General features: G+C 56.1%; 2 protein-coding genes across 2 annotated transcripts; one reads left to right on the top strand and one right to left on the bottom strand.

Annotated features, from left to right (window-relative positions):
- Window positions 1-91: 91 nt before the first annotated feature.
- Window positions 92-4,541, top strand: NUBP2 (NUBP iron-sulfur cluster assembly factor 2, cytosolic). The gene is made up of 7 exons (XM_015877230.3): window positions 92-128; window positions 913-1,031; window positions 1,663-1,861; window positions 2,020-2,174; window positions 2,451-2,561; window positions 2,877-2,946; window positions 3,516-4,541. Exons 1-7 carry the CDS (start codon window positions 107-109, stop codon window positions 3,659-3,661), a joined length of 822 nt encoding a protein of 273 aa, XP_015732716.1. The 5' UTR covers window positions 92-106; the 3' UTR covers window positions 3,662-4,541.
- A 954-nt stretch (window positions 4,542-5,495) lies between these two features.
- IGFALS (insulin like growth factor binding protein acid labile subunit) lies at window positions 5,496-9,794 on the bottom strand. Its single transcript, XM_015877190.3, has 2 exons — window positions 8,410-9,794; window positions 5,496-7,852 (listed from the first exon to the last, which is right to left on the bottom strand). Exons 1-2 carry the CDS (start codon window positions 8,750-8,752, stop codon window positions 6,036-6,038), a joined length of 2,160 nt encoding a protein of 719 aa, XP_015732676.3. The 5' UTR covers window positions 8,753-9,794; the 3' UTR covers window positions 5,496-6,035.
- Between the last annotated feature and the right edge of the window lie 1,457 nt (window positions 9,795-11,251).

The following is an 11,251-nucleotide window of genomic DNA, read 5'->3' as shown; positions in this document are numbered from 1 at the left end:
GGGTCTTTAGAAAGGGCGCGGTCCGCCATTGGAGGCGGAGCCTGTCAGTCTGAGGGGGCGGGGCTTAACCGGCGAAAGGCGGAAGAGGGTTGCGCCGCGCGGCAGCATGGAGGAGGTGATGGCGGCGGGTGAGCGGAGCGGGGCTGCGGGCGGGGCCGGGCGATCGGCGCCGGATCCAGGCGGTGCCGGGGCCCGGTGCGGGCCTGGTTCGGCCGCTTCCCGGTGGCAGCCTCGGGGCTGGGCCTGGTGTCGCCGTTGCCATGTCCCTCCCGCTCCCAACCTCCCGTTCCCGGTCCCCTCGCTCCCTTACCCGCAGTGGAGGCCCTGATGATGTCCGCCGTGCTGGGAGCGGGCTCCATGGTGCCGGTTCGATGCCGGTTCGATGCCGGTTCTGCGGTGTTGCCCGGCACGGGTTGGGCCGGTGACTCAACCGGTGACGGGGCGCTCGGGAACGCGGTCCCGTCCGGTTCCCCGCTCTGAGCTGCTCCAGGACCGCGGGGAAATGGGCCCCGTGCGGGCGGACACGGTAAAAGCGGAGCTCAAGGCCCAGAGCAGCGCGGGATGGAGCGGGGAAGCTCCCGGCCCATCCCGTTCATTGCCGGTCATAACGGAGCCCCGCTGGCGCCCATCGCTGCGCAGCCCGAGAGCTGAGCTCATGGCCGAGCTCTCCCTCTGCTCCTCGGGCAGCCAAAGCGCTCTGTGCCTTTGTACCCGTCTCCATTTTACCCCCCTGTGGTGCAAGTGGTCGAAGTGCCGCTCTGCTACACAGGGCTCGAATCCCAGGGGTTGGACTCGATGATCTCTAAGGTCCCTTCCAACCCGACGAGGCTGTGATACTGTGATACTGTGATACTATGATTTCGCTGCTCAGAAGGGGGCTCTGATGTCTGTCCCTGCTCTTCTTCCTCCCAGAGAGAAGCAACCTGGGCGCTGTGCAGCACATCGTGCTGGTGCTCTCTGGGAAGGGCGGCGTGGGGAAGAGCACCATCAGCACGGAGCTGGCGCTGTCACTGCGCCACTCGGGCAAGAAGGTGAGTGAAGGGCAGGGTGGGACGCTGAGCTTCAGCTGCTCCTTCCCACATCACCCCCCACATGATCCTCCTTGTCCTCCGTGCCACCCGTGTACATAAAGATCCCTTGTCAATGGGCTGTGCTTCCTTGATGGAGAAGAGTCCAACACAGCTAACAGGGCGGTTCCTTTCCCCTTTATCCAGGAGACTAATGCTGTCTAAAACTTCCTTTGTTGTTATTTTTGAGACCAGGATGCTGAGAAATGACTTGCTGGGTTTGTGTGGTGACAGACACAAGCTCCTTTGTGGAGTGAGGTGGGCGAGCTTGAAGGACACAGTGGTGGTTCAGGCACAAAGGGCACCCGTGGGCACGAGGCAGGGCTGGTTTCTAGGACTTCATAGGGGTTCTATGGAGCCAATCCCTCTGAGGTTCTGATGGGAATAAATCCCTTTGGAGATGCTTCCTTGGTGGGAAGGAGGGTTGGGATGGCAGTCAAAACTTGAAGCAACGTTTTGAGGTTGTGCTTCAAACCTGATGCTTTGGTTCTTGGCCCAGTGGAGAATGCTGCCTCTTCTTGTTTGGGGAGGAAGCAGAGCTGGCGGCTGTGGTTGTGCTCAGGCCCATCTGAATGGCTTTGCTTTGTCACTGCAGGTTGGGATCCTGGATGTGGACCTGTGCGGCCCCAGCATACCCCGCATGTTCAAGGTGCAGGGCAATGACGTGCACCAGTGTGACGCCGGCTGGGTGCCGGTCTATGTGGACCAGGAGAAAAGCATCTCACTGATGTCCATTGGATTCCTGCTGGAGAAGCCAGATGATGCTGTGGTGTGGAGAGGACCCAAGAAAAATGGTACAGTTATATTTCAATGTTAGTAATGTCCTTCCAAATACCCTTGTAGGCGATTCTGGCTCCTGCCATGGGCGAGTCATTCTTTGGGGTGTGAGCCTTGTTCTGTGGGTCTGTTTTCCCTGAGTTGGGTTCAGATGGCGCATCTTTTGGTTTTGTAGCTTTGATAAAACAATTTGTTGCTGATGTGGCCTGGGGAGAACTGGATTTCCTCATTGTGGACACGCCTCCGGGTACCTCTGATGAACACATCTCCACAGTGGAGGCCCTGCGGCACTACAAGCCTCTGGGAGCAATCCTAGTCACAACACCTCAGGTAGGTGCTGGTGCTGAGCTGGATTGTGCTTTCTGGGCACAGTTAGTGGGGGACTTTGCACCCCCAGATAATGCTATCACCCGCCCTCTAGGACAACCTCTATGTGCAGTTCCTCTATGTGGAGGACTTGATCCAAGCTATGGCCAGCAATAGCAAGAGAGCATCTCCTAGTCCTCACCACCAACATTCCTGCATGTCTTGTGTTTATGCACGTTCCTGCTGCAGACAGACATGTAGACAGACAGACCCCTCTGACCTTACCTGTTCTCCCTGCAGGCAGTGTCTGTGGGAGACGTGAGGCGAGAGCTGACGTTCTGCAAGAAGACGGGCTTGCGAGTTCTTGGCATTGTTGAGAACATGAGTGGTTTCGTTTGCCCGCACTGCTCGGTGAGTTTATTGGTTGGTCTATTTTGGGTTCTTGTTCGTGTCTGGGTATCACACACTGCAGTGCCTCAGGTGGAAAATCAGTGAAATGCCACAAGGATGCCTTGAAGCTGGGAGATGAGAAGCTGCTGTGTGAGGTCTGGAAGAAGCCATTGGTTCTTTCTGAAATAGAGCTGGGAGAAGGCAGGGGCAAAGTTGGTCCTTCGTGGCAGGAAGGTGGATGGGAGCTGGTACTTCTGTATGCAAACAATGCCAGCCCTGTTGCTCAGATCTCTCTGCTGAGGTTTATGACTCGCTGCTGTTTTCTTCCTCCTTCAGGAGTGCACAAACATCTTTTCCAAAGGGGGAGGTGAAGAGCTGGCCAAACATGCTGGGGTCCCCTTTCTAGGTGAGTGGACTCTGGAGCAGAGTCTTCCTTGGTGACTTCTTGTGTGGTGCTATGGGAGTGCTTGAGGGGCGCAGTCTGTCACCAGGACAGGTGGGCTGTGCTCTTAGTCCCTGTGAGCCCCTGAAGGTAGTCAGGTCAGAAGCAGGGTGAAGTTGCTTTATACCATCCATACTGGACATAGTGGGCATCCAGTCCCACTGGAGCAGAGGCAGTGATGAGCAGGGCCTCCTCTGGCTGTTAACATTGTGGTGACAAGCAACCAAGTCTGAAGCCACCCAGACCTCCTGAAATGCCCTGAAGAATGGGGGCAGGGGGGTGAACCCTGCCCTATGGATGGGGCTGGGAGCAGAGCAGGAGAGAGTCTCATGAAGAACCATGGTCTGGTGGTATTTCAGAACCAGAGAGAGGTGAGAATTAATTGCTGGAGGGCATGGTGAGAGTGGTGGTTGTCTTTTCCTATTGCTGCTCCTGGAGATGCCTCTGGCAGGAGTTCTTCCTTCAGTCCTCAGTCAAAGCCTTTGCCTTGTGATGAACAAGCAACCACACTTCTCTCTCCTCCTCTCCCTCAGGATCTGTCCCTCTGGATCCCCAACTCAGCCAGAGCTTGGAGGAAGGCAGAGACTTCATCCAGGAGTTTCCCAAAAGCTCTGCCTTCCCTGCCTTGACTCGTATCGCCCAGCAGATCCTGGATGGCGCATTGCAGCGGAGCTCCTGAGCAGTGATTTGGGCTGGGCTCTTACCTGGCAGCACCACCAGCAGCACTTGCTGGTGTGGAAGAGGATGCAGAAGCTGTTGAACTATGGAGCTGTTACACCGGTGGATGATGGAGGGAGGAAGGAGCACAGCACTGGTCGCCTCTTTTGGCAACTTAGAAAGGGAAGTGCAGCTCTACCTCTTCGCATCCAAAGAGACTCTGCATGGGCGTTTCTGCTCACGCGGAGGATGCACAGCCTGGTTCTTGCCTTCTAAATGTGGCAGCACTCTGCCCACATGGTACAGTTGTTTTTAGCCCCCTCATGCAGTGCCTTCCTCTGCAACCAGCTATTGCACAGATACTGGTGGAGCTCTAGCTTGTTTCCCACCGCATCTCATGCTCTGCAGTGCTGCTAACAATGCCTGAATGCAGCTACACCGGCAAACATCATCAGTTGGGATGGATGTTCCCTCGCTGAGTTCAGATGGCACGAATCATCTGTATTGTAGCTCCACGTGCTGCTGCCTTCTGCTGCTTTCCTATTATGACACAATACAGTGCTTGGTCCAGCAGCTGGCAAGCTGGAGCTGGATGCTCTGGTGTGGGCCTGAGCCAAGCCAGCTCACTCTGAAATCTCTGATTGCTGGTACATGCGTTTGAGGTTCTGCATATGGTTCATGTGTCTTCAGGAAGCCTAGTATCCATTTGAAGCCTGCATCCTGCCCTACTGGAACCTTTTGTGATCTGCTGAGGGGTTGCTGTGACTCAGGAATGTTTTTTAAAGTTCCAGACAGTAAACATCTTTCTTAGAATGCAAGTCTATGAGTTAAGTTCTTTTCCATGGCTTTGGGCCTCATCGTAGCTGAGTCTTGGTATTAAAAGCACTTCAGATACATCTAAATGTTTCCTGCTTCTCCTGTGTTTCCTTGCTGGAGCTCAGCTATGGCTTTTCTCCAGCTTCCAGATCCTGCTGTTGCCTGGTCTAGTTGAAAGCTGGCCCTTGCTCACATCCTTTGCCACAGCCCTTCTCCACTCCCCTGGCACACATGGGGCTCCTGCAGCTCCCTGGCGGTTCCTGGCTCTCTGCCTCTGGCTGTGCTGTCTCCCTGGGGCTCCTTCCCCTGGCAGCTGCTATTAGTTTAGATTTCTCTTCAGTGCTGGTGCTCCCCCCTGGGTCCTGCTTTCTTCTTGCAAGTGTGGTTTAAGCTGGGGAAGCTGTTAAAGATCATGTCTTTGCCCTTTATTTCCTTCTCTTAGAGCCTGAGCTCCTTCTGCCTCTGTGCCCTCTCTGTGATCGGACCTTCACCTTGCAGTGCTTCATTAGGGAGTCAGGAGAAAGCTCAGATTCCTGCTGACCAAGCTACATCCTCATTGGAAGCCCTTCATTATGAAGGAGACTGGAAAAGCATCTGTCCCTGCTTGGACTGAACCCACATGAGGACTCACATCTGACCAGGCCTTCCCCACTTACAGCTTTCCTGGAAATCTCATCTGACCTTTGCTCACTGATTTGGGATTTGGATAGTGGGGCCATTCCTGCAGCCACACGCTCTCCTGGCTGCTGGGACTGTGTGCAGGAAGAGCCTGCAGTGCAAATCCCTCTGCCTGATAACACTGAGTGGAGGGGATCAGCTGAGCAGGGGCTGTGTGCATGGTGTGAGGGACACTGCACCCCTCTAATTGGCCGCAGCCTTTCCTTCATTGCTGTTCAATTTGCAGAAAGCTCCTTTAGTACATGGGGACCCCGTGGCACCCAAACATTGGGCTGGGGTAGTGCACAAACCCTGAGGAGCTCTGATAGGAATCCCTGCTGGGTGTGGCACATGGTTTCGAAAAAACATACTTACAAGGTGGGTTGCAATAGCTCCAAAGGTTTATTTGTCTGCTGGGAATTATCAGGTGAGTGACATGGGTGGCTTTCTGTAACCTGTGTTGGCTGCGGCAAGGAGAAGTTCAAGCAAGTATCTGTCCCCTTCCCCAAACCTACAGCAGGGCTCAACAGCAAATTTGGGTTTTCTGATTGGTTGATTTTTTTCCCCTTTAAACCTGCTGGGGTGGAGGTGACCCCACCTGCCACGCACTCTGGGCTCTGGTGTTGCTTTTTTTTGGGGTCTTGCTGGTGGATGGGGTTGGTGGGGGCCTGGGAGAGAATGGGGGCTGCCCATAGGTGGGCACAGGGTGATGCTGTGCAGAATCCCACTTCATGGCAGGAAGATGCTTCATTCTGTCCCCATGCTGGTGTTTAAATACTGCCGATACTTTCTGACCCCCCTCGCCTTCCCCAGGTCCCCATCCAAGTGGATATGGCTGTCCCCCATGGTGCCACAAGGGGTAAGGTGGCCAAGGCTGGACAGACCACAGACAGTGATGGGGACACGGAGGTGACAGTCATGTGTCAGCAGTGAGCAAAGTTGTCCTCACTGGTGTCACGGAGGTCCAGGCCCACAAGGCTGGGGGGCTGGCAGCAGGTGAGGTTGTTATAGGTGTAAATGGGGACGTGGGAGTCATCCCCCTCAGCGACAGACTGGACAAAGCGTGGCACCACGTTGGGATGCCGCAGGGCGAAATCCCGCAGCCCCTTCAGCGAGCAGTTGCAGTGCCAGTTGTTCCCCCCAAGCCAGAGCTGCTCCAGTGTGAAGGAAGGGCACAAGAATCCCACTGAGAACGTCTCCAGGGAGTTGTTCCTCAAGCTGAGGTAGCGCAGGTTGGCGAGCTGCGTGATGACGGCGTTGTCCAGCATTGACAGCTGGTTATGGGAGAGGTCGAGCCAGAAGAGTCTGCGGAGCGGGCTGAAGGTGTCCTGGGAGATGTCCAGGATTTGGTTGAAGGAAAGGAAGAGGTACTCCAGGTTGCTCAAACCCACGAAGAGCTGGGGTGAGAGGTGGCTCAGCCTGTTGTGCTTCAGGTCGAGTTCCAGCAGCTCGTGCAGTTCTCTGAAGCTTTGGTCTTCAATGATGGAGATGGCATTGTGCTGCAGGAAGAGCCGCCGCAGGCTGGTGAGGCTGGAGAAGGTGTTGGCCCTGATCCTGCTCAGGCAGCTGTGCTCCAGGTGGAGGCTGTGCAGCTTGGTGACTCCCTCAAACACGTATTCGGGCAGAGTCTTGATGCAGTTGGCAGACAAGTGCATCACTGCCACGTTGTACAGCCCAAGGAAGGCCCCAGCCTTGATGTCCTGCAGCTGGTTGTTGTTGAGGCTGAGGACCTCCAGTTGGCCCAACCCATCGAAGGTCCTTTCTGCCAGGCTCCAGATCCTGTTGTGTCCCAGCTGCAGCTCCTCCAGGAACTGAAGGTCTTTGAAAGTCCTGGGCCTCAGGCTGGTGATGGAATTGGTGGACAAGCGTAGGACGTGCAGGCTCAGGAGACCCAGAAACGTGTCCTCGTACAGTGAGGTGAGACGGTTGTGGGACAGATCCAGCCACCGGAGAGACTTCATGCCCATGAAGGCGCGGGGTGCGATGGCGTTGATCTGGTTGTTGTTCAAGTAGAGCTTTTGCAGCTTCTGCAGCTTGACGAAGATGTTGATCTTGATGCCCTTGAGCGCATTCCCACTGAGGTCCAGCTCCTTCAGCTCCGTAAGGCTACAGAAGAGCTGGTGCTGGAGGTAGGGGAGCTTGTTCCCAGCCAGGATCAGCTCCCTCAGGTTGGGCAAGTCATGGAAAACCTTGTCAGGCAGGACCACCAGCGAGTTCCAGCCCAGGTTCAGGTACCACAGATTGGAGAGCCCTGCAAACAGCCCTTCTTCCACCTTGCTGAAGAAGTTGTTGTTGAGGCTGAGGGACACGAGGTTCTGGGTGTGCAGGAACGTGTGGGGTGCCAGGTACTTGAGACGGTTGCGCTCCAGGTGGAGGTGGTAGAGACTGCGCAGGCCATGGAAGGCGTGCTGCTCCACGGCGGCCAGCTGGCTGCTCTGCAGGTCCAGGAAGTCCAACCCCGAGAGGTTCCTGAAGGCTGCAGCTGGCAGCTGGGTGAAGTTGTTGCCATCCAGCCAAAGGGCTTTGGCGTTGGAGGGGATGTCCTCAGGGAGCTGCGTCAGGTTGCGGCTGCTGCAGAAGACGTTGAGCTCCTCGCTGTAGTCATCCAAGCTGCAGGCACAGGGGCTGGGGCAGCGCAGGGGATCCACGGCTGGGGGCTCCTTGGGGACGTCCCCATCCTGGGACTGGGATGCGGCAGCCAACAGCAGGACCAGGGGAAGCAGGAAGGGGACCCTGCCCACTGCGGGGCATGGAGGAAAGAGAGACTGTAAGCGGGCATGGGGAGGTGAGCTCGGGAACAGAGAACAACACATGGTGACCATCTTGGTTATTGTGGGGCACACAGCTGTGCCACCATGGCGTGAAGCATGTCACCTCCCAGCACTGCAGGGCAAGGATGCTCATTGCCACTGGTGTCCCATGGGAGACAGCAGTCACTGGTGTCCCCCAGCCCAGGGACTGGCTTGTCCCAGCCCTCATGTGTGCACTGCTGCACCCCATGTGCCCTGTGCCCTCTTGGAGCTTTGTCCTTACACCACAGCAGTAGCTTCTTCCTTCCCCAGCAAAGGCCAGCAGCAGCAGCAGCACTCCTCGTCCCCTTGCCTATTTCCTCCCCAAAATTAGCAGAGAACCGAGAGCTCTTCATTACAGTGCCCGAAAAGGCACAGAAGCTCCCCAGCTGCCCTCGTAGCCACAGAAAGAGAGGAGAAAACTGACCGGCAGCCTCACTGTATAGTCCCGGGGGGGGCTGGCCTGTCCCCCTGTGCCCCTCGCCCTGCCCGGCTCTCTCTGCCTTACCTCTGTCTGCGCTCATGGTGGCGGGCGGCTCCGTGCGCGCTCCCGGCCCCGCGCAGGGATGGAGCAACCACCTTGACGGCCGTCCAGCACCCGCTGCCGGCATTAACCCTGCCGCTGCTGGGCTCGGGGAGCGTGGACAGGATCGGGGCTTCTTCCCCCAGCCCGTGCCAGGCTTTGTCCCAGCCTGGGGGGTGCCTGGGGATATCTGCAGGAGTGCTGAGCCATGGGTGCAGGTTATGTGCTGGGACTTAGTGCTGGGGGTGATGTTACCGCTGTAAGTGGGGCTTGGGTGAGCAGGGAGGACAGACAGATGGACGTGGGATGTCCCGCAGCTGTGTCCCATTGTCCCTGAGTGGTGACAGCAGCCCTTCCCTGGTGCTCTGCTGAGGATGCCTATGGAGTGAGTACGGTACCGGACTCATTTCCTTGTAGCTCAAAGTGGCTGTGCCAGGGTGATGGGAATAAAAAGGGGCAGTTCCAACAGCTGTGACACTGCTGTTGTGATACCATGAGCATGGAGGAAGGTTGAAGGTCTCACTCTCATATAAAGGTAGGGGATTTCATGCTGGGGGCTTCCCATCAACCTCTCTTTCTCACAGAAATGGAAGACGCTCCAATGTGAACTTTTCTTCCCCTCACAGTCCCATTTTGCACCCACATTGCTCAAACTCTGTGTGGGCCAACTTGCCCAGAGCCCAGCAGATCCCACGGGTGGTGATGCTGCGTTCTCTGGCCAGAGCAGCCTGGCAGCTCCCCAAGTCCCCAGGAAAGCTCTGACCCCATCCTGTATCCCGGGTCATTTCCCCACCCCCCTGTGTCCAATGTGGCTTCTGAAGAACTTTTTATCAGTTTCCAGGAAAAAAAAGAAAGGCAAAAAGGTCGGTGATGCCCAAAGTGGAGCTGCCCCGTTGGCTCTATAGGGTCAAAGGAACCATTGGAAAAGCTTCTGTGCACCCTTCCTGCCTCCTCTACAAGCCCATTCCTCCTGGGGGATGCACCAGGATGGGACTGGCAATGCTTGTGGTTGGGATTCCAATTGCCCACCCTGGGAACTGGCATCAGCAGCACTGAGGGTTTTCCTTACCCCATACTATTCCCCAGGGGATGAGGAGCAGGTAATGATGCTCCACAGCCATGTTGGCGGAGAAGCTCTGTTCCCACATCCTCTCCCATCCCCATGGATCACAGCCTGTCCTCCCTTGATTCACAGGGGGCTTCTCAGCTCTTCCCTCTTGAACTCTGGTGGAAGTTTCAATCAATGGGAAGCAGGGGCACATGGAAACGAGTATCAGGGTGAGGGGGTGATGCCAGAGGTTCTTTGCTCCTCTCAATGGAACGCTGCAGCTCAGCTAAAGAAGAAACGTTTTCCCAGTTTCTTTTTGGCTCAGAGCAGCACTCTCCTCCCCCTCTATTTTAATCTTCTATTCTGGGAAATTATAGATCCGAAGGGAGAAACGGGCGACGGAGAGCAGCGCACCCACCACAGGCGCTAAGCACATATTGACACAAGGCGTAATCAATGGGGAGCAGCAAAGAGCTGAACCAGCACAGCCCCACTGATCAATGTGATCAGAGGGAGAGCCACGGGCAGGTAAGGCTGTGTGCTAAAGGCCTCTCTTGTGAAAGCAGCAAGCAAAGGGAGAGCAGCAGCCCCTCTCGCAGGCCCTGTGAAGCTGCCATCTCCCATTGCACTCCATGATGTCTGGGACCCCAGGAGTGGGGCAGTGCAGTGTCACTGCAGCCCTTGTGGCCCTCAGCGTGCCCGGCCAGGAACAAAGTCTACGCTGTTGCTATGGAAAAGGCTGTAATGGTATTAAGGGAGAGAGCAAAGCCATCAAAGAAAGCTGTTCTGCAGCTTCCCCTGCTCAGCCCAGCTTGAGATCCAGGTTGGGATGTGGGTGCATGGCATCCCTCCCGGGGGCAGTGATGGCACTTTGGTGGTGACGCTGGCACTGACAGCAGCACAGGAGGCACGATGTGACCATCACCTTCCTCGTGCCATCCCGTGACTCCTGCCTGCCTCATCCCAGCTCCATTCCCCAGCAATGAGTGTGACACCTGCTGGGTGAGGCATCCTCACTCCTTCCCCAGCAGCTCTAAGGAGCTGATGCGGGGGTTGACATTCCCAACACTTAATTGTGTGCAGGGGGGGAGTGGGAGGTGCTGGGGCACCAGCTCCGGAAGCCCTAATGCCTCACACACTCCTCAAGGTAACAGTGAGGAGCAGGGCTTTGCCTCCAGCACCAAAACCCTTTTGCTGGTGCAGGAAGCCTGATAGTCTGATAGCAAAGCCAGTGCTGCACTAAGCCTGGCTGGAGCCATGTGGGGCAGTGCTGGTGTGGGCTGTGAGCATTGCTGGTGGTTCTGCAGGTTCCAGGACTTCACCCATGTTTCTATTGAGCTCTTTGCACATTTAGAGCTATATGCAAAGGGTGGCTTGCTGGTGACAACCACCACGTCACCTGCATGCCTTGGCCATGAAAAAGCAAGAGGAAAGGAAGGCTGGGTGCAAAGCTGGTGTTTTGGCCCTTTGTGAGGTTCACTGAACATACATTTGGTGTTTATGTGTTTTTTCTTTCTTTCTCTTTAGGTTGCAATGGCAAACTAAGGAGCCTTGCTGCTCGTGCTGTGAGCTGGGATGTTTGTATACACAAACCAGGGGAACAGCAGCTGCTGCTGTGTCTGCTGGCTGTCAGTGCAGCACCCTGCGTGAAGGGTTTGCTCCAAGCCAGGCCTTTGAGGCACTGCAGCTCCATAAATAGCACTGTATGTGTTAATCAGTCTTATACTGCCATGAACGTGAAGACCAGTGGGTGAAGCAGGTTCCCCTTGGGAGCCAGCA

Source organism: Coturnix japonica, chromosome 13 (assembly GCF_054131305.1).
Source record: "Coturnix japonica strain WE chromosome 13, WE-NBRP24, whole genome shotgun sequence".
Lineage (NCBI taxonomy): Eukaryota > Metazoa > Chordata > Aves > Galliformes > Phasianidae > Coturnix > Coturnix japonica.
The sequence above is the reverse complement of the archived record's forward strand: the minus strand, read 5'-3'. Positions and strand labels throughout refer to the sequence as shown.

Bases quoted from the DNA above. Each gene is read 5' to 3' on its own strand.
- NUBP2 (XM_015877230.3), top strand. From the start codon at position 107: ATGGAGGAGGTGATGGCGGCGG. The intron at 1,032-1,662 runs GTGAGTGAAGGG...TTGTCACTGCAG, and splicing joins TGCGCCACTCGGGCAAGAAG to GTTGGGATCCTGGATGTGGA. The intron at 2,947-3,515 runs GTGAGTGGACTC...CCTCTCCCTCAG, and splicing joins TGCTGGGGTCCCCTTTCTAG to GATCTGTCCCTCTGGATCCC.
- IGFALS (XM_015877190.3), bottom strand. From the start codon at position 8,752: ATGGGACACAGCTGCGGGACATCCCACGTCCATCTGTCTGTCCTCCCT. The intron at 7,853-8,409 runs GTAAGGCAGAGA...CATGCCCCGCAG, and splicing joins CACCATGAGCGCAGACAGAG to TGGGCAGGGTCCCCTTCCTG.